This window comes from Spea bombifrons, chromosome 2 (genome assembly GCF_027358695.1).
Source record: "Spea bombifrons isolate aSpeBom1 chromosome 2, aSpeBom1.2.pri, whole genome shotgun sequence".
Classification (NCBI taxonomy): Eukaryota; Metazoa; Chordata; class Amphibia; order Anura; family Pelobatidae; genus Spea; species Spea bombifrons.
In genome coordinates this window covers 65,118,636-65,141,249 of record NC_071088.1, presented here as the reverse complement: position 1 = coordinate 65,141,249, position 22,614 = coordinate 65,118,636, and the positions used below count along the sequence as shown (strand labels likewise).

At 39.6% G+C, this 22,614-nt stretch overlaps 1 protein-coding gene across 1 annotated transcript; it reads left to right on the top strand.

Moving 5' to 3' along the window:
• Nucleotides 1-1,341: 1,341 nt before the first annotated feature.
• APPBP2 (amyloid beta precursor protein binding protein 2) lies at nucleotides 1,342-21,429 on the top strand. The gene is made up of 13 exons (XM_053454574.1): nucleotides 1,342-1,997; nucleotides 9,860-9,948; nucleotides 12,253-12,404; nucleotides 14,112-14,235; nucleotides 14,327-14,495; nucleotides 14,681-14,770; nucleotides 15,505-15,572; nucleotides 15,988-16,093; nucleotides 16,350-16,474; nucleotides 18,863-18,948; nucleotides 19,240-19,430; nucleotides 20,273-20,438; nucleotides 20,889-21,429. The coding sequence occupies exons 1-13, from the start codon at nucleotides 1,860-1,862 to the stop codon at nucleotides 21,140-21,142; spliced, it is 1,758 nt and encodes a 585-aa protein (XP_053310549.1). The 5' UTR covers nucleotides 1,342-1,859; the 3' UTR covers nucleotides 21,143-21,429.
• The last annotated feature ends 1,185 nt before the right edge of the window (nucleotides 21,430-22,614 follow it).

Genomic DNA, 22,614 nt, shown 5'->3' with positions numbered 1-22,614 from the left:
CCCCAGATATGCCACTCTGCTCCCCTGATATGCTTTATGCCCCCCCCAGACTTACCAATGCATCCCCTTACTCCGTTGCCTAGTGGGAGCAGCCGGTGTACGTCTGCGTGTAGACAACCTCTGCTGCTGCTCGTCCCATCTGCCGGGGCTTCTATGCCAGTGCTCCGTCATAGAAGCCCCGGCGGAAGTGACAGCTGCAGCGGAAGTTGTCTTTGCGCATCAAGCAGACGTTCCCTGGCTGCCAGAGAGGATACAGCTCCCCTGCAGCGCTGCAGGGAATCCTCATCTCTAGCAGCCGGGGGAATTCTCTGCCATGCGCTCAGACAACCTCTGCTGCTGCCAGCACTTCCGCTGGGGCTTCTATGGTGGAGCACCGGAAGGTAATGTAAGCCCCGGCGGAAGAGTCGGCAGCAGCAGGGTTGTCTGCATCGCACAGATGCCAACCGGCTGCCAGAGAGACGGATACAGGTCCCCTGTAGCGATGTAGGGGGATCTGGATCCTCACCCTGCTGTTTGCCCGCAGCTGGGCTAAATGATAAAGAGAACAAAAAAAACACCTGCCCGGCACCCGGAACTACATGTCCCGGGCGATCCGAATTACGATAAACCCCGATTACAGGCCGCACCAACACTTTAAGTGTTTTTTTAAGAAACCGTTCGCAAGAACCGGCTGAATCCCTCCACTGGCACGAGGGTATCACTGTACTCAGGAGATGTTGCTGAACACATACTGGTGTGTTGTGTGACAGTAACATACAGCAGGACCTATAAATTCATACCAGAAGTACAAAAAATTACTACCACAAAGTTTGATAAAGATTGGCGGTAACAGTACCGCATGAAAAGAGTTAAAATACTAGCATTTGAAATACCCTGGGGTTTCTAGTTTTCAAAAATATATGGTTTGAAGGGGTAAAATGAACGGACCGGCTTCAATGATGTCCCAAATTGGCAGAAATACCAGATTTGGAAAAAACGGTTTAAAAAAATTAAACGTTACTTGTAATTTTTGCCCTATAAAATTCAGAAAAACGCAAAAAACAAACAAACAAAAGTTTTATAGCATTTTCCTGTCTTGAAATAAAAAACAAAATATATAACTTGCGTGGGTACACTAAACGGGAGAGGAAAAAATAACAGTTAAACACGAGCACCGCAAATGTGTTAAAGCTGCTTTGGTCACGAAGGGTAAAAAAAAAAAAAAAAGAAAAAAAGAAAAAAAAGCCCATCCATAAGGGGTTAAACAATGCTGGGAATGACGTATGTAATTGGTAGAGAAGATGGAGCTATATTTTTAATGCAACGAGCTAATTTCTAAACGCAGTGGAATGACACTAGGCGGGAAAATGTCCATTAGGAGTATGGGACACAAACCTCCCTCGCTGGACAAGGTTCAGCAGCGACATGTCAACAACTCACAAGCAGACGTTAACACTTTGGTGACCACGCCTGCATCACGTGACAACCATGTCCCCGCCTCTCGCGCTGTCTTTCTCGGGCTTCCGCGTTGTGCGCGTCGACGTCATCACTGCCGCCGCAGAACACGTATCTATCGAAGGCGTTATACGGCCGGATTCTTTGCGATAGGGAAATAACTGTAAATAGCTACGCGGTTGGGGGGCGGCCTTGTAACCTCTGAGTGCAAAAAAAAAGGAGGTGTTGAGACTGTTGCCTGTTTACAGTCGTCGCTGAGTGTGTAATATAACACACGCTGGTGTGAGTTGTGATACTGTGTGCGGTGGACACCCGTGGGTGACCGTCCCTCAGGCAGCCGGGTAGCAGGCGGAATCTGGGCAGGGAGTTGGCAGAGCTGCCCTGGGCTGTCACTGGCCCCAGAGCCTAGTAAGAAGCAGGATAATATGGCGGCTGTGGAGCTGGAATGGATCCCGGAGACTCTGTATAACACGGCCATCTCTGCCGTGGTGGACAACTATAGCCGAGCCCGCAGGGACATCCGCAGCCTGCCCGAAAACATCCAGTTTGACGTCTACTACAAGGTGACCGGGAGTGGGGCTGCTTTTCGTACCGGGGTGTCTGTGTTGGATGTCACGTATAAAGCGCCAACAAGTTCTGTAGCGCTGTTACTATAGTGTAGGGTGAGAATTGCCAATAACTGTAAAATTGACGGTAATATTACCACACATTCTGGTATAATGGCAATAAATACGTGTCCCTGCTTTTAGATTGCAGTGTTAGTATAGGTGTAAATGCTTACTTATTTGCATTCATGTATAGGTTGTGACTGTACTTATTGGTAAGTGTCTGATCTAATAGAATCGCTAGGGAAACACATATGATGTCATTATTGATTGATATAGCGCTATCATATTCTGTAGTGCTGTACACTGGGTAAACAGGACATAAGAAATGCATCCAGTCACAATTTGGACTTGCGTTAAAAAAAGAAAAAGCTTACGATTTGTCTTATACCTTTCTTTAAATCGCTAGTACACCTATACACCGTGTTAATATTTATTGCTCGTAGGTAAAACGCCATCAGAATGTGTTTCCCGTTGCCCGACGGGCAGTGTATTTCTTTAAACGTCGCCTTTTCTGCTGGCATGTCTTAGTTTTGGTACCCCAAGTAATTAGGTGTAGACCAAGGGGACTATTCACCAACGGGAGAGTTATTAGGACCCTTTGCGAGAATGAAGGCTATTGGGTAACTCTTTGACTTCACTGTATAATGTGTAGTTAAATCAGTGAGGTTTTTTTCTCCAAAGTCCCATTGAATTATCAATGATATGCAGCAAGCTCAGTTCTTGCTAGAGAAATTTACTAGGGATGGCCCTTCATGAGAATAAAAGAATTAAACAAGTTGAAATCATGACTCTAGACGGCTCTCCCTTAAGTGAATAAGCCCCAAAAGGCTGAAGAATCCGCACCCAGGTTATACACGCACAACGATTTCTGTATTCTGGTTTTCTTAATGGTACACACGGGTTGAGTATCTGTTACCCGTTTCTTGGTACCACATAACTTAACGTTTTTTTTTTTCACCTCTCAGTTTTCTTTTTGTAACTATTGTAATATTTTTTTTTTTGGCTATGGGTAATCTAGTGTTTGAGAAAAGTCTATGTATCCTTACGTGAACTCGGCTGCAGAAGTGTAATGAAATTTGTACAGGTCAGCCACTGATTCACCTGTGTCCATACGGTTAGGTCCTACATTGTTGGAGGGTCCTGAGGATTAGCTTCTGGAACCTATGTTTCAAACTCTGTATAATTAGTTGTAAAAGTGCAGTGTAGTTATTACCAGTGTTAATGGATCATATGATCCTTTTGTAACTTGAGGTCAACGATCTTCATTCATTGCATTCAGAATAACATTGTTTTGGAGACCTCATTCGCAACACTGAAGGCTGATGCCTCTGGTTTTGTTGTTTGTGTGTGACAGGACAATTCCATATCCAAGCAAACGTCGCCTGTTGTACTCTGGAAACTGGTAAACAAAAAGCCAGTTAAGTTGGTGTTATCAGTTGGTTGTTTTTATTACAACAAATGAGGTGTTAGTCCAAGGCTTTTATTACTAATATCTTAAATTCAGCATACCATATGAAACTCTTGTAAATTGTTTTGTGTTGATCGATTGGTTCTCTTTTGGTAGTTATACTAGTTTATACTTGTCAGTGATCTTGCTATTAACTTTTATAGCAACAACACTTTACACATAGCTTCTTTTAGAATATACATTCAAAGGGTCTAACAAAACTCTAATTGAGAGACTGACAAAACAATACATTGCGTAAGGAGTGTCCTGCTTACATCACTTTACGCCTATAAGGACGTATTGTTACGTCCTATGAGAACTGTGCTTAAAAGTGCATTAGAATGTATGGGTACGTCCTGACTTTCTTGCAGGGGCATCTCCCTGCCACTACGTGGCCTATGATGCTGGATTCTTGCTTACTGATTGTTTGTAATAGCGCTCACCACGAGCCCTGGAACGCCGTTGCATGAAGAATGCATGATCAGGCGTTCCCTTCCAGTAACTGTCACTGCTGACGTCCACCAGAAGGTCACTGGAGGACAGGATATACACAACAGGGGCTATCCAGAAACATTTCTCCCTCATCCCTCAAAGGGAAGGCATATAATCAGAAGTTTTTTCTTCATTTTTTTTACATACTAGCACAATTATTGCATGGGTCGCAAGTGGGGATTCCCGCTGGAGCAGCAGCTAGGGAAGAAGAAACCGCCTGTACGGTTTGGCCTGCTTTCTCCCTTTAGATGGTCCTTAGAAGTCTACAGTACAAACTAAACTGTTGTTGACTTCATCTACAATAATGTTCTGCAAGCCATATTGCTGGTTGAACGTCATGGGCATTGTAGTTATAGACTGGGGTTGTGGTGACCTATACTACACACTAACTGCAGCTCCCATGATATACAGACAGTTATTACTGGTGGAACAACAAATGAGTTGTAGACTGGGGTAGTTGTGGCTAATCTTTACCACCCCTTCTTTATATTGCACAGTTACATGATGGTCTGTTAGCTACTACTACCAGGGTCATAATTTTTCCTAATGCGTAAGTAGTTTTTTTTCCTTCCACCAGGAAACGGCTTTCCCGAGCCAACAAAGGTAGACAATAGGAATGAGGTAAGGGGGTATTATGGTGGGAGAGGGGAAAGGTGGCGAGGATGTTTTGCCCTCCATGGAAGAAAATCCCACGAACACCCATGCTTACTTGTAAACAGAGGACATTGTCCAAATGTATATTTTTTTAGCTCCCAGAGCAGGGCAATCTCACAATCAAGGTCTTATTTCTTCAGTTGCAAAATAAGGCCCCTTCTAACCTATGTATCAAAAAATTATTTCTGAAATGCCTCTCCACCAAACCTTCATTACTGATGACTTGCTGTCATAATCATCAAAGCTAGCGTAGATAGATACAGAATATTTTCTATGTACAAAACCAGTGCAAGATTTAAAGGAACTCTTCCAGCCATCATATGCACTTTAATGGAGTTTATCACCCCCTTTAAGTTTCTGTTCAGCCAAACGCATCTCCTTGCATGTGAGAAACTTCCTGCCAGTCAGCTCTGCAAATGTTGCAAAGGGATCTGAGACACCCCCCCCTCGTTGCACGCAGACAGAAAGCATTCCCATTGAATCTAGCAGGCAATCGGTAGCAATAATCATTGGAAAATGGTAGGCAGGTAGGTGGTTTCCCTCTGTTTTAATATACATTCTTCTTTAGTGGGGCTGTCATATTGTAAAGATGGGGAAGGGATCCTCCCGTGTGTCCTGACTTGATGCACACAGGAAAATATTATGGCTCCTATCTATGGTTAGATTATTATATAACCTTGGAATTGGTTTAAATGTGTTATGTTGAGACTGTACAATGTGATGAGAAACAAAACAGAAATGTTTCTCATGGGAGTTGGCAGAGGCGCATCGTAACAAAACTGAGCGAGGTACTAGTACATGTTAAGATGCAAAAGGTCTAGGCAGCTCCTTTGCTGAGACTGGTGTTAAAATGGATACATGACAAGCGTACGCTGGATTACTGTTTCTTTCAAAAATATGTAGTTTGAGGGAATATTGGGTATAGGCTGGTTATTAGTTTTGTTTCATGGATGTAATCTTCCATTGCATCGGTAATACTATTTTCATTAATTGATCTATTTTACCCAGTTGACTACTTGCCCGTTGCTCATGATTTAAAAGTGGGGTCACCGGCCTCCTTAGCTTTTAAACACAGATGCACGCCATGTTTAATGTACAAACTTTCCCTTTATGGGCCAAACATTTCCATTAGTCCACTATGGAGTAAATAATCTTGCTGATATGTAAGCATCAGATGGTCTAGATTTGTTTGGGGGAGGGCGGCGTTAAAGGGGCCCTGTTATCCACATCTACATTAAAATCTCAGGTATAATGCACATGCTTAATCTATATTAATCTAACTTTTCAAGACTATTTTATATGGAAATCCAAAGAGCAGAAAAATAATGGGGCACTTGTGCAGAAAAAAACAAAAATAATAAAATGGTGTAATATGTATAGACCAATGTTGATGGTTTTTGTAAAAGTGCACTTGCGAATGCATTTGTTGAAGCAGGCTCATCTCAATAAAAGAATGTTCTTTACGTCCATGATATCTTAAAATTGAACAGAATACACCAATGGTACAGTATATAGACCGCAGCATAAGTAACAGTATACTGGGTCCCACTAGGGCTGTATTCGAGTAGGTCCTTTTTAAAGTGATGGATGAAGGTGCAAGGATCCATTGGAAAATATAGTGTTGCTTAGTACATTTGTTGCGTGTAACCACTAATATTAGTTATCCAGAGTATAAATATTATCAAGTATTGTTCTTGGGTGCTAGATAATCAATGATAGGTATGTATTTTTTATTTTATACAGGTTGAAGAATGCACATACTTACAAAGCGATTTAATACACATTTTCCTGTCGGCCTAACCTCCCAGCATATATTCCAGACAGCGTTTCCACTTTGGACCCGATTTCCATTATGAACGTTCCTTGTTGGGTTCTTAGCATCTGCGCAAGAAGCCGAATGGCAGTTCTTAGCTCTGGGTTGTAGGGTTATTTTTGTGTTTGACATGAAGAGGAGTAAAGTGTAGCGGTAAAATGTGAATAAATTTTGCCCTGTCTGACTTTTGCAGCTGACTTCTGTTTGTCCCTTGTTGGCTCCTATTAAAAAAAGGATGACGTTTCTTTCCAGGAGACCCGAGGCAGCTGTTTTCACACAACTTATGACTCTGGTCACTGGAAGATTTAGGGTCAAGTTGATATATATATATATTACACACACACATATATTTTTTAATACTTTTGGGTTAGTGAGCATCAAAAATTAGTTGTAAGATTCAGCATGACTTGCAAAATGACAAGGCGATACCATGACATATAGTTGGTGCATCCACTTTTTTCAGGATACGTTAGTTTGTCCTAAGGACAACAATTGGTCCGCAGTTTTTCTGCTGTAATATTTTGATCTTAAAGGAGAGTGTGAGGTCCCAGACAGCCTCACCTAGGAAGACTGCATATTAAAATTGTGAGTAGGTTAATAAGCATTCTTTGAATTTTTTTATCCTCTTTATTAGGCGCTTACATTCCACATCTCTGTAATTTAAATATAAGGTGTCTAACATAACAAACATTTACATACAGATATAACAGGTCATTAAGGACCTGTGAGCTAACGTTCTAGCCTTATGGCGTGAATGCTGAGTTTGAGAGCCCCACTCGTTTACAATGTAAAAGGAATTCTATGTGTAGTTGGGCCGAAAGGATGAATGTTATTTGCCTTTTGGAGAAGCTGCAGCAGATCGTGTTGTCAGTGGTTTGACATTTTACTGACCCTATCTACAAGACAAGCTCCTCGACGGTTTTATCATGCCACACGTGGTAAACAAAGAAATGGCTCAGTTTTAATCATCTAACCACACATTGTGCCTAATAAGTCTTTTGTGGAACAGGTCTCACTAGCAGAGCCATAATGAATTAACTCAGTTTGTTTTCTGAGCAGGGGAATCACCCCAAATATCACTTAATACAATGGCAGCCTCCAGGTCTGCAGGGAGTGTTTTTTTTTTTTTTTTTGGAACCTTATGACATAAGCCGGGCTTTTGTCAATGCTAACCTACATTATTGTAAACAGCACTGGGGTGGAAGAGTAGGACGCGTCGGAAGAATGGGGGTATCCGGCAACATGTCAGCAGCAGGCTTTGAGATTTTTATTACAACTAATATATACGTTTCAAGTCATTCGCAGAGCACTAAAGTATAGATTGAGCAATAAACATATTACTATGATTCCCACCTACTATGGTAATTGCATGTAGGTGGATTCAAGTTCGTGGTTACAACAGTAGCTTCAGATCCTCATCATCATCAGAGCATAAAAGAATTAGAATAAAACCATTGTGTGCTGTGCTGTGCTGGCCTCCCTCCCTGAAGTCCTGAGGTGAGAACCAACCCTTCCATATTTTTAACATATTCTACAAAATGCAACCACTGTGTGTTTTAGTTGATGAAGGAATCAAACTTGGAGGGGAGGGCGAACCTGCAAAACTACATCTAGTGGTAACCCCATCACCCCATCATGAAGATGTCATACCCTGAGAAAATCTGTGTCTGCGGGAGTGAGATCCCGGAGTGCAACTCGTTGGCACCCTGGAGAGCAATAGCCATTGTGGGACAGCGAACATAAGAGTCTGGAGCCGTGTTATTTCACCTCTCGACACCTCCCTCTCCCACAGTTGGTGTGCGTTTATGTATTGAAGGAGAGTAAATTTGCTGTTCCCTCCTCCTTCCTAAAGTTAATATATGGTCGTATAATGTATTTAGCAGATATTTCTCACCAGCCTTTGGATGGATTCATTTGGGAACATTCATAGTTAGCCTTTTATAGATTGTCTTGTAAAGTACATGAGTGTGTGTCTGACTGTAGTTATGTAATGACTGAAACAGTATTATTTACGTCACCTTAAACTATTTTAGGGATGTCTTGCTTAAAAAGAAAACGTGTGTCCGTCATGTAAGACTTTGATAAGTCAAGCTATTTACCGTATTTGCTCTGAAAAATACCCTTCGTCTTATAATAGGGTCGTCTTATAATCAGACCTCAAATCTGACTATGAGACTAAGATCCAGATCCTTTGAAACGCTGAAGGGGACCTGGATCCTCCTGACCCCCCCCACCACTTACTGATGCTTCTGACTCCCTGGTGTGTAGCCGGGGCAGCGCGTAGATGTCTGTGATTCCCCGTGCCGGGAATTCTGTCTGACAGTCAGGGGTGTATGCGCGATGGATGGAGACATCCTTCCATCGCTAACCGCACCTCCTTCCGGCTGCAGCGGAAGTTGCCTACGCGAATCTCGTAGACGTCTACCTGCTGCCCGGACAACACCCCGGGAGTCAGAAGCACCAGTAAGTTTTTTTTTTTTTTTTTTTGTTTTTTTTGTTTTTGGGGGGGGTTGTTAAATGGGGGGGGGCATAAGGCATTTCTGGAGGCAGAGTGGCACATAGGGCGTCAAAAGGCATATCATGGGGCACAGTGGCATATATGAATTCAATGAGTTTAGATGTTCCAGCTCACATGCAAACTCCTCCCAGTTCAGTGAGTAAACCAGTCTTCTGCATGTCACTTGGTACTCTACGAGAAGGTTGCTAGACAAGTTTGTGTGTAGGCTGCTAGTTTGTAGCGTGCACACAGCCTCTGTAAAGGTGCCTACTATTTTTTACCAGTAGCTAACCAATTGTCTTCCAATTCCTGATTCATCTTAATGTCCATTTGGTTTCCATCTACCGAATTGTGTAATAAAAGTTTCTGATGGTGTTCATCTGTTAGAAATGTATACTTTGTACTCTGACAGCTACAACATTATAGTCCCCCCTGGAGCCACTAATACCCTATTTGCAAGTTACATATGTTTATTGCAAATGAGAAACTGCACTTCCTAGCGACAAACTGAAATTGTGAATATTGTTCACAGTTTACATAATCTCACTTGTTCTTATTGAACCTGTCCTAAACAAGGGGACATTTTGTGATATTAGTGGAGGATTGGCTATTTTCTTTTGTATGGTCCTTGCTTGCAAGCTAAACTCTATAATTATTCCTTTGTGTTAATACAGACCGCATAACAATTCTTTTGTATTCTGTAATTTCGGGTTTAACTCTTTCCTACTCAGTGTAAATCAATGAACCGTAAATTCAGTAAATTATATATGATAAAGACCTGCTTTTTGTTTTTTCAGTTACATGCACAACAGGGCCACGGATTAATTTTGTGTAAGACAACGTCCACCTTTTAATTGGATACATTAACCACGGTTTTATATTCATATTTATTTATTTATTTTTTACCTCTGCAGCTTTACCAGCAAGGGCGATTATGTCAACTAGGAAGTGAGTTCTGTGAACTGGAAGTTTTTGCCAAGGTTCTCCGTGCAGTGGATAAACGGTGAGTCAGCTGCTTTGTAAACAAGATTTAAATATCAGGTGTGTTCTCCATCACATCCTGGAAGGAGCCTTGCTGACACTATTAGTTAAAGCGTTTCTATTCTTGCGGAACTGCAGTCGCCTAATATTAATATTACCTGTGTTTGAAGGTTATAGCCTCTAATCGCCACCATCTTCACCGAGTAGTTGATAGATAAATGGAATAGTCTTTTGGCAAAAGTTCTGCAAATGGGATTTCCCCTTTCCCCTTTCCCCTTTCTTTGATTACACAGAATTTACATTTTGGACACATGCTTAGTGTGTGTGTGTATAATATAAGTTTATGTTCTCCTGGCCTGTTTTCTATATTTTGGTTTAGTTTTATAATGCATACATTGCTGCTGTGGGGCACCATATTTGCTCTTCTGTCAAGCTCCTGAAGAGGGTTATGTAAATTAATCTCGGTTTACAAAAGTCTGGGTTATATTACCGTATTTGCTCGATTATAAGACGACCCTGATTATAAGACGACCCCCCAAAATCTGAATATTAACCTAGGAAAAAAAGGAAAAGCCTGAATATAAGACGACCCTAAAGGAAAAAAGTTTTACCAGTAAATGTTAATTCATGTAAACTATTTTTTTTAATAAAAGCTATGATTGAGAAAAATATTTTTTTTGTTTTTATTTCCTTGTATTTTCCAACCTGTCCCCCAGTTACGCACATCTGCCCCCAGGCTTGCCACACCAATATGGCACTGTGGCCCATGATATGCCTTTTAACCCTCTATATGCCACTGTGCCCCATGGTATGCCTTTTGACCCCCTATGTGCCACTCTGCCTCCAGAAATGCCTTATACCCCTATATCCCATTCTGGCATTTAGGGGGTTAAAATGCATATTATGGGGCAGAGTGGCATATAGGGAGGTATAAGGCATTCCAGGAGGCAGAGTGGCATTAAGGGAGTTAAAAGGCATTGTATAGAGCACTCTGCCTCCAGAAATGCCTTATACCCCTATATGCCACTCTGGCATTTAGGGGGTTAAAAGGCATATTATGGGGCAAAGTGGCATATAGGGAGGTATAAGGCATTTCAGGAGGCAGAGTGCTCTATTAAATGCCCCCTTAACACCACTCTGCCTCCTGAAATGCCTTATACCTCCCTATATGCCACTCTGACCCATAATATGCCTTTTAACCCCCTAAGTGCCAGAGTGGCATATAGGGGTATAAGGCATTCCAGAAATGCCCTATGCCCCCATTTAACACACACACATTTACCGGTGCTTCCAATTTCCTGCTGTATTGCCGGGGCAGCGGGTTGACGTCTCCTTCCGCTGCAGCCGGAAGGAGGTGGAGTTGGCAGCGGGGGTTTGTCTGCGTCCGTCGCGCATACCTTCCCCGGCTATCAGAGATCAGAGTTCCCCGCACCGGTGCGGCAGCGCTGCTGGGAACTCTGATCTCTGACAGTCGGGGAAGGTATGCGCGATGGACGCAGACAACCCCCGCTGCTAGCCACACCTCCTTCCGGCTGCAGCGGATGTTGTCTACGCGGATCGCATAGACGTCAACGCGCTTCCCCGGCAATACAGCAGGAAGCACCGGTAAGTGTGTGTGTGTGGGGGGGTGTTAAATGGGGGGGGGGAGACAGGAGGATCCAGGTCCCCTGCAACGATGCGGGGGATCTGGATCTTAGTTTCATAATCAGACCTCTATTTGAGGTCTGATTAGAAGACGACCCCGATTAGAAGACGAGGGGTATTTTTCAGAGCATTTGCTCTGAAAAAAACCTCGTCTTATAATCGACCAAATTACGGTAACTTCTGGTTTACAGGTCGGTGGGGTAACATTGCTGGATTGTTGTGCATAAAAAAAAAAGAAAGAACATTTTTCTTGGACTCGCTGTATTTGTTTTAACACTTTTACGTCTACTTGTAAATCTGAGTAGTCATGTATTTTTTTTGTTTTGGTTTTTTTTTTAACAGATCTATTTTTGTAAACAGCTGTTAAAAGAAATCAGTATTTTACACTTTTTTATGTTTTATATTTTTTAAACTCACTTTTTAAAATTACCATCAAAGTGCAAATGTAATTTTTTTGAAATTTGTGAAAAATGAAGTTTTTTGGTGTTTATCATACAAGTACCTACTTAATTTTTACTCCTTCCTCTTGATGTTCATTTTAGGTATGGAATTCTGGAGATATTCTTAAACGTGTATTTCATGTGCACAGGTGCAAATTTTACTAAGAAAGTAAAATAAATGTTAAATACACCATTATCTCCAATGTTCCTTTTTTTAATTTCTATATTTGTTATAATTTTAGACATCTCCTGCATCATTGTTTTCAAGCTTTAATGGATCACGGAGTAAAGGTCGCCTCGGTTCTGGCTTGTTCGTTCAGTAGACGTTGTTCTTATATTGCTGAATCTGATGCCCATGTTAAGGAAAAAGCAATACAAATTGGCTTTGTTCTTGGTAAGTTTCAGTACCTTTTAATCCTAACTCACCCTGCCGTGGAGCTTCTTTTCCAATTAAAATATATTATGAAATATTCTTTTGGAACCACTTCATTTGTTGGCTTTCATGCTTAAACCTTGGCCTGTGGCCATGCTTATTAAAATTGGCCTGTCAGTCATTTAGGAAAAATACGATGGCTTATATAAAACAAAGTATTGGAGTGGCCATCGCAAAGCCCTGACCTAAATCTCATAGAAAATATGTGATCAATATGTAAACCTTTGGCCTCAACAGTATTAAACGTTTTAGTACTTTAAATTGTCACTGAACATTTTTTGTTTGCCATGACAGTCGCTTTCCTCTGGTTTTTAAACTGTGAATTATACAGAACTGAAAAGCTGGCCAGGCATGATCTGTCATAGCCATAGTTAATGCTGAGATGACATTTGTCAGCTCACTGAGACATATTTACAGCAGTTGATTAGCAATTTGAGAGGTATTTATAGCATTAAGTCACATAAAATGTGCCAAAAATTAGACGGTGTAAAAGATGAGATAAGCATCTGATTCAGTGAGTGAGCATGTGTTTTCTGTTTTGACCTATGTATCCTATAAAATCTGTTAAGGAAGTAGGGTATTGGCCACTAAGGTTATTTTAGTATGCTTTTAAAACGATAAAATGTGGCCTCTTAAAGGGATACAATTTTTCCTGCCTTTTAATGCATGGAGTTTCCACACAGCATTTGCAGATAATACATAGTATTATGAGGCATCTCAAATACGTTGCATCACTGCAGGCTGTATTCGATGCTGTTATGGCGTAACAAAGTGCGTTTGTATAGTTATGCTTGAACGGTGTGGTGTACTTTCAAAAAAAGTGTTGGGCTCTAGATGTTTTATGTGTATAGAGAGGATTGGGGGCAGGGTCAGAACTCTGCTAAAAGGAGTTGTTTTGAAGTGAAAATTTGTATTGCACTTCATTATGCATTGTAATGGGGCAGCACAGGTGCCTTTTTATCTGGCAGGGACAATTAATCATTCCCAGCATAGTTAATGAAATGAGAAACCTTCATCATATCAAGACTAGTTACGTGATTTGATTTTTAATTCTATTCTTGCCGTTTTGCTCAACAGGCAGATCTCCTATAACATGCATAGAAGCGTTTTACAAACGTTCTGTCCGAACAGAACAGTAATTCACCTTAAATGACAATTATAATGCAAACATAATGTATTATAAGTCAAATATATATTGATGTGTGTGTGTGTATATATATATATATGTGTATATATATATATATATATATATATATATATATATATATATATATATATATATATATATATATATATATATATATATATATATATATATATATATATATATATATATATATATATATATATATATATATATATATATATATACACACACACACACACACACACACACACACACACACACACACACACACACACACACACGTCAGTAAAATGTGATAAGACTTTCATCATGTTTGTGCTGTGGTTATTCATTACTTGATGGCACCATAAAAGGAAAAGCTATTTAAAGGGGCTCTTGTTTTCCTGAATTGCTTTACAGTATTTCTTCCATGCTTTGTTTTCATATACTTCGGTTAACAGGATCACCATTGAATAATAAAATATGATTTAGGTTTGTTTTCTGTGAGCCACTTGATGGGGTTCTGCTTTTCTTCCTGTTAGGTGGTTTTCTCTCAGATGCTGGCTGGTACAGTGATGCTGAGAAAGTATTCCTCTCGTGTTTACAACTCTGCACCCTTCACGATGAGATGCTGCATTGGTTTCGTGCAGTAGAATGTTGTGTCAGGTAGGAGAATCGTTTTGTGGACTATCGTGAAATGATTTGCCCTTTCAAGGCATATGATTTGTTTCTCCAACTGCTGTTCATTGTTCTTTAGGTTACTGCATGTTAGAAATGGTAACTGCAAATACCATTTGGGAGAAGAAACCTTTAAACTTGCTCAGAGCTACATGGAGAAGCTGGCCAAACAGAGACAGCATGCAAACAAAGCAGCCCTTTATGGAGAGCTCTGTGCCCTACTCTTTGCAAAAAGTCACTATGATGAGGTATGTTAGATGAAGGATGCATATCGTGGAAGTATTGTTTGGCTTTGAACCGTTCTCAGTACACAACACTTAGATGTTGAAGAATTAAGCAACTGGAGGTCTATATTCCTTTTTTGTTTTCATATACAAGCTTTGGAGCCTTGGTGTCAGAGTGCTAACAAAATGATGATTTTACAATTTTATAGGCTTATAAATGGTGTATAGAAGCCATGAAGGAAATTACAAGTGGACTACCTGTAAAAGTTGTAGTCGATGTTCTACGACAAGCATCCAAGGTAAGAGCTCTTACGACAATTTAATGCGCCTCTTTGATTTACATTACATGCATTTACAAGCAAAACGCATGATGTGATCTGAATTGGTATAGATGGGGTTTATCTGTACATTAGTCTGTGTATGGATATGTTATATACTAAATTATATAAGTTGTATTGCTCAGACATGCCTCTGTCTGCTCTCTGTATAAAAACAGAAAACTGCTGTCAACAAAGTAGTTCCTCTTAGTGTTTTTGTTTACTATCAGTACTATCAGTCTAATGGTTCCAACCATTCTACAAAACCTTCTGCTTATCTACTATTTCATCTGCTCTCCCTCTTTCTCTCGTAAAATTGTCCTTCATCCTCCCAACCTTTTCTTGCTTCCTTCATTTTTTTTTTTTGTTTTGCTTTTAGGCTCTTGACTTTTTGTAAAGGTGCTTTAGCAGCTTTAGACATATAATGTGTTGTTGAAATCCCCAAAAATTTACCAGAAAAAATTAATCTTGAATCGTTTTGCCTATTTCTTCAGAGAATGCTTCAGTATCACTTGACACACAAAAAAGACACTTACAGGTTGCTGTCATAGAAACTGAAAACTTCTCAAAAGTAGTATGATTAAATCTTCATAGGAAAATATACAATTACATGGAGATCAATTAGTCCTTTCTGTAGGAGGACCAACACATTTAACTTTAAACGAGTATCAAGTTCCATAGGCATTAAATATCAATTAAATATCATTTCGCTTTAGGCTTGTGTGGTGAAACGAGAGTTCAAGAAGGCAGAGCAGCTAATAAAACATGCTGTTTATTTGGCAAGGTAAGCTTTTCATTTATTTATTTTTAATCCATAATGTCCATTTGTTTAGCCTTTTTAAGACATTTGGTGCGTTATGTTTTCTTTATTGCAAATAAATGTAGAAATAACTCTTGTGCTTATAGTTGTTGAGGTTGCAATTACCCCAGATCAATACGCATGTCTAAGCAGTGAGGCGGTGTGTACAAAATGCATGCCCTGTATTTTCTGTTTTTAATTAGGTTTAGGTCTTGCCGAAAAAGACTGCCTAAATTACAGCTTTAGTAAACGTATTGCGTATCCGTTGACCACCTTTTTAAAGTATGTGTGTATATTGATAAGATGATGGTTTTTAAAGGCGGGTTTTGATGTATGTATTTTAAATAAATGTTTTGTGTTCTCATTACTGTTCCCATTAATTTTCTGTATCTGTTCTCAGGGAAAATTTTGGCCCTAAGCATCCCAAGTATTCTGACACACTACTAGATTATGGATTTTACCTTCTCAACGTTGATAACATATGCCAGTCAGTTGCAATTTATCAGGTAATCTGTCCTTGAAAGCATTTTTGATTGAAACGAAAATGCTTTTTCAGTTAAAAATAAAATTGTTCCTAAAAAGTTTATTTTGGGATCCTAGTATGATCATGGCCTTTTACATGCCGTTACCACCTCTGTTTAATCTTGTATGGCATGTATCTAGTTTTTCCCACATATCTTTGTTAGTGCCTCGTGTGTTTACCTGTCTTTCTTTTAAATGAAGGTCTCGCCTAACGTTTTTATGTTCTGTTTATTTATTTAGACTGCTCTTGATATCAGACAGTCCGTATTCGGAGGTAAAAATATCCATGTTGCAACAGCTCATGAAGACTTGGCATATTCTTCCTATGTCCATCAGTACAGTTCAGGAAAGTTCGACAATGCATTGTGAGTAGTGACGCTTGTATTGAATGTGTTATGTAAAAAAAAATTTCTGATTTATGGCCCTGGCCTTTTCTAAAAATGGACCGCTTTTCATCTTGCATTCTGAACACCAAAATATACCTGGCTGTCTTTTTCAGCTTATGTTGGAAAAGGTTTTATTAAAATATTGAACCTGTGTTTGGCATTTATTTGGATCCTTGTCAATGGTTGATCTGTTTAAGGAACATGTTTATAGGCTTTTCTCTTTTAGCCCCTTTAGTCCACTATAGGCCCCATGCTGACCGATCACATGCATTGTGATCCCCAATACAAGTCTATGGTGATCGTTGTGTAATCAGTGCGGGGGGGCCTGAGGGAAGAGAGTGAGAAATATAAAATAGAATATAAATATTTATATAATATATAGTGAGTTATTCTGACATTGCTGGCATACAGAAGGGATGTCTCTCAGTGTTGCACAGATAACAAAAACATTTCATTAAAAAAAGGCAAAATCCCTTTGCGCTAGCACTACATGCAAAATGTATAACCCCCCCCCCACCCTGTTCACTACCCCCAAAGCCAAAAGTATTATGTAAGGGATGGATGTTGCCCTCTATAAAATAAAAAAATGTATGTGTGTGGAGTATGTCTGAAATCAAGGCATGTTGCCGAACGCAAATTGGGTCATTTTTGGACAGGGGTAGAAGAAACTAAGAAAATTGTCAAATTTCTTTTAATTTCCCACGCATTTAAACATTCATTTAATTTTGTATGTTTCCATGGTTTTAAATTAAAGCCTTAATTGTACTGAACAGAAATGTATGATTTGTGTGGCTACATGAAACACAGAAAAGGGGAATTTTAATTAAATCAATCCAGGACTTAAATAACCAAAAAACCGGGGACCGAAGAGGTTAATACCGTATTTGCTCGATTATAAGACGACCCCGATTATAAGACGACCCCCCAAAATCAAAATTAATTTAGGAAAAAAACAAAAAGCCTAAATATAAGACGACCCTATAGGAAAAAAAGTTTTACCAGTAAATATTAATTCATGTAAATATATTTTTTAAATTTCCTTTTATTTGCCAACCTGCCCCCCCCAGTTATGCCACTCTGCCCCCAGAAATGCTTTATACCCCCCCTATTTGCCACTCTGCCCCATGATATGCCTTATACCCCTATATGCCACTCTGGCATATAGGGGGTTAAAAGGCATATCATGGGGCTGAGTGGCATATAGGGGGTTAAAATGCATTTCTGGAGGTATATATGCATATCATGGGGCTGAGTGGCATATAAGGGGTTAAAATGCATTTCTGGAGGTCCAGAAATGCATTTTAACCCCCTATATGCCACTCAGCCCCATGATATGCCTTTTAACCCAGCATGTACTGGCTGCCTTGGCTTGATAGGAGTGTGATTGCTGCTAACAGCAATCACACTCCTATCAAGCCAAGGCAGCCAGTACATGCTGGAACCTGGGGATGATAGTAGTGGGATTACAGCCTCCCTATGCCATGCTACAACCCCCACCCCCCTTACACATCCATGCTATCACACACAAACACACATTCACAAACATTTAAATACTCATTCATTCCATTAATCACACATACTTCACACATTAATCACACATACTTACCCAAAAACCCTCCCCCACCCCCTTACCTGAACTGCAGATCTCTCACTCGAAGACTTCTGCTGGGGACCGGCTGTACCAGCAACTTCTCTGGCCCCGCCCCCAGAGGAGGGAGGGGGAGATAGAGTTCTGTGAGGAAGCTACAAGCTTCCTGTCCTCCTGCTTCTAACGGAAGAGACGCTGCTCGCGACCGGTAAGCAGCATGGCCCCAGCCATTTTTTTGGGGTCTGATTAGAAGACGACCCCGATTATAAGACGAGGGGTATTTTTCAGAGCATTTGCTCTGGAAAAAACCTCGTCTTATAATCGAGCAAATACGGTATTTTTGCTTTGTTTTGAGTTTACATTAATGCATAAGGTTCTGCACAAATTTAAAAGTCAGATGGCTGCAGCTCCTAAAGTATTGCTGCTGCTACTTTTGTTCGCATAGTATCATGTTGATCTCTTGAGAAGTATACAATGTTGGCTCTAAGCAGGCAGTTTAGAAACTCCGCTGCAGAATGTTGCTCTGCAGTGTGCTAGAAAGGAGGTCAAAGCAAGCAAATATTTGCTAGCTCATCACTTCCCAAGCAACTCCTACTCTCTCTGTCCCAAGGACATTGCACACAAAGCTATTGTAGGCTATTTAACATTTGGTTTTCTTCAAAACACAATGTTTCTTAGCTGACTAGTAAACAAGTATATTGATTAAATATTTTAACAGCATTATGCGTTTTCTCCAAGTGTATGAGTATATTTAATTCTGTGTGTTTGTTTCTTGTAAGGTTTCATGCTGAACGTGCCATAGAAATCATTACTCATATACTCCCAGAAGACCACCTTTTGTTGGCTTCCTCCAAGAGAGTTAAAGGTACTATCAAATATTAGAAGGCCCTTTCAGGGTTTTTTCTTTAGTCATATCAAATTTTACCATATTTTTTTGTTTTTTTTAAGAAAGGGGGATATCGGTTGGCTCTTGTTAATTCCTTCTTTAAAACGGATAACCATAGACATATTATAAGTCAGCCACAGGCAGCTATTTCAAAAAGCATGACCTGCAGCTGTATACACTAATTTAAAGTCTGGTTTTGTTATTAGAAATTAAAAATGTTAACATTTTAAAAGCATTCTCATTAAACACATGCAATTCTTTGTATCCTAGCACTTATACTGGAGGAGATTGCTATAGATTGTCACAATAAAGAGACGGAGCAAAAACTTCTCCTCGAAGCTCATGATCTCCACCTGTCCTCGCTGCAACTTGCTAAGAAAGCCTTCGGTGAGTTTAATGTACAGACAGCGAAACACTACGGAAACCTTGGCAGGTTATATCAGTCCATGCGAAAGTTTAAGGTGAGATTTCATTTTTTTCTTTTATTTAATCCGGGGAGCTATCACGTCACAAATGTGTCTTCTAATTTCACTTTGAAGTGCAACTACATTTGAGTAACGATTGATTATGTAGCTGTACATCAATTTTTTTTATCACATCATGTATGAATGATTTATACATTTATAAAAGTCAGACATGGCAATTTTATTTACTCTGTGAATGTGATAATTGGTGCATTAAAATGTCCTTGCTGTCATGAAGCCTAGCCACCATGGGTGATCATGTCAATCTGACTCCCAGGCCTCACTCAGTTGTTTGATTTGTGGCAACACATTCTTCTTGTAAATTCTGTTTCCCAAACTATTTTGTTGTAGTGTCCTTGGTGGAGCTATTCTGTTTTAATACCACTTGGGAAAATATCCACTTATCTGGACATCTAACATACTGCAAAGAGATGAAGTTTTAATCTGCAAATAAAACAATGCTGCATTCAAACATTGCTACATTGCCTTTAAATTGACAAAAAAGTTAAATAAAGCAAATGCACCAATGAAATGTACTTCTTGTGTAGTTTTGATGTCACCCTGGTAATAACTTACTCCCTGTCAGTACCTAGGCTTTACAAAAGGTGTGTTCTGCTAACCACTTCTCCTGATTACCAAAGCACACATCCATGCTTTAGTGCTGGCTTACGGGAGAGATCTAGAGGTTCTAACAAGGTGCCTATGTGTATGCGTGGAACCTTCTAACAGCCAACAACTCATTGAAACTGTGGAAAAGTAGTGGCCAGCATTTCTTGTGCATTACAATGAGATGTGCTTATAATGTTTTAAAATTGACTTGTGTTTCCAAATTCCTCTAGGAAGCAGAAGAAATGCACATTAAGGCTATCCAGATCAAGGAACAGCTTCTTGGACAAGAAGATTATGAAGTGGCATTGTCAGTGGGGCATTTAGCATCACTGTATAACTACGACATGAACCAATATGAAAATGCCGAGAAGCTTTATCTCCGATCAATAGCAATTGGTAGATATATATTTTCTATCTTGGGGTGTTTTTTGTTTGTTTTTTGTTTACTTACTACCTTTCGTTAAGGAGTCAGGTGATGCCTGAGCAAGGGGAAATAACTGATTCTTTTCCTCCAAGCAGTGCCAGTGTTGTATCTCAGTGCACAATATCCCCTTAAAACTTGTTAGACACCCTGTTTGAAAACCAAAAACTCAAAGTACAGGTTGATTCAAGTGAAGATTCCATTTTTAATGCTTTTTGTCTGTTTAAATACAAATGATACATCCATTCAGTATATGTATATATGTATATATATATGTGTGTGTGTGTGTATATGTGTGTGTGTATATATATATATATCTATATATATATATATCTATCTATCTCATGCCCTTTACAATCCAAGCCGGACTAATGAATAATTCATCTATGTATATAACTTTTTTTTTTTTGGTTGTTTTTTTATAGGAAAGAAACTATTTGGTGAAGGATACAGTGGACTAGAGTATGATTACAGGGGCCTCATTAAACTGTATAATTCCGTTGGCAATTATGAGAAAGTATTTGAATACCACAATATACTGGCCAATTGGAATCGGTTACGGGATCGTCAGTTTTCCGTTACAGACGCTCTGGAGGATGTAAATACCAGCCCTCTGTCAACAGAAGAAGTTGTGCAGTCTTTCCTTATGTCACAGACCACAGAAGGACAAGCATGTTAAAAGGAGAAAAAAGAACTGGTCGGCTTTATTCATTGCATTTTCCTACATGACTGGAAAAATCCTTACTGTGAAATTGTAAAAACCAAGAAGAATGGTGAAATTAGGACCCCGGGTCCAGCCGTGGGGGAAATAACCCAAATAAGACCCAGTCCGCTGTTTGAAGGGTCCGTTCATGGGTTGCTCGTTCACCGCATTTTCTATTTCAAGGAGCCGGAAACAGAGCTATCGTTTTAATTGTTTGCAACTCCTGCAGGAAGCTGCAAATAAAACAGTTTAATAAGAGTTTATATGAGTTTTGTTATCCGGTTTTATTTTCCCTGGTTTTTCGTTTGCAGCAGATGTTTTCACATTGGTATACTTGTGCACTCCATTTATTTGATGTTAATAGGAAGTGAATATCACGCTTATTATCACAGTCGTAGTACATTTCTTTTTTTTTTGCCAGGTTTTGGAGAACATTACCTAGTGCTCAGTGAGTAAAGCATAGGCAACTAAATGTCTCCTCGCTATGTAAACTGCTTTATTTACTGCAGCATGTAAACACTCGCTTGTCCTTTCACTTTACTGAAATATTTTAGGTTTCATTGGGTTAGTAAGAATTTGCACATCCGGTATGTAAAGTCATAACTTCTTTCTGCGTATCTGCTGCCACTGAATCCATAAATAGATAATGATTGCACAGCTCTATGTCCGGCCACAATCCTGACCAGTATCTACATTGGTTTGAAGGCAAAACGCAAGAGTCGTTTGATGCTGAAATCTGGTACTAATCTGCATCTTAAGTATCTTGATTAAATTACTCATTGTTACGATCTTCTTTTTTTTCTTTTCATTTCCCCAAAGAAATATATGAAGAGTGGTTTGACAGCACTGGGAATTGTGGAAATCAGTATTTTATCAACACGCTGCTGATACAGTCTGTTTGAAATACCTGTTCCTATGCAACTTTGAAAAGTTCTCATGGTCATTGAACAGATCATTGTGTTCACTCTTCAGTCTGTTAAAGGACAAGGTTCCACGGATAATGAGCTAGGAAGCATGATTATAATTCTGCTCCAAATAATTACACACTAGTTGACAGTCAAAATGTAACCGGTTTCAGATTTTTTTCCCCCTTATGGTTTGATTTTTAATTACTATTTGCGCTTGTCAATGTCATGTGAAAAAAAAAAAAAGGGATAAAAAATCCAATGGCATCTTGTTAGATTTGTGATCAGACCCAAGAAAGGAAAAGTCTTACAGCCAGTTTAGACTCCAAAGTTTGCGTGGCAAGTAGCACGTAGAGCGGGAAAGGTAGATGTTCATTTTGTGTAGGTGGATAGCTGTTTGTTTTAAATGGGGTTGTGTTATTTTTATGTATTAATTAGAAACTGGTGTATCATTTTTATACTTATGTTAAATACATAAGAAAAGTGAGAGCCAGTTCATCCATAACCGTTGTTTACTCTTAAATGTCATTATTTAAAACTGAA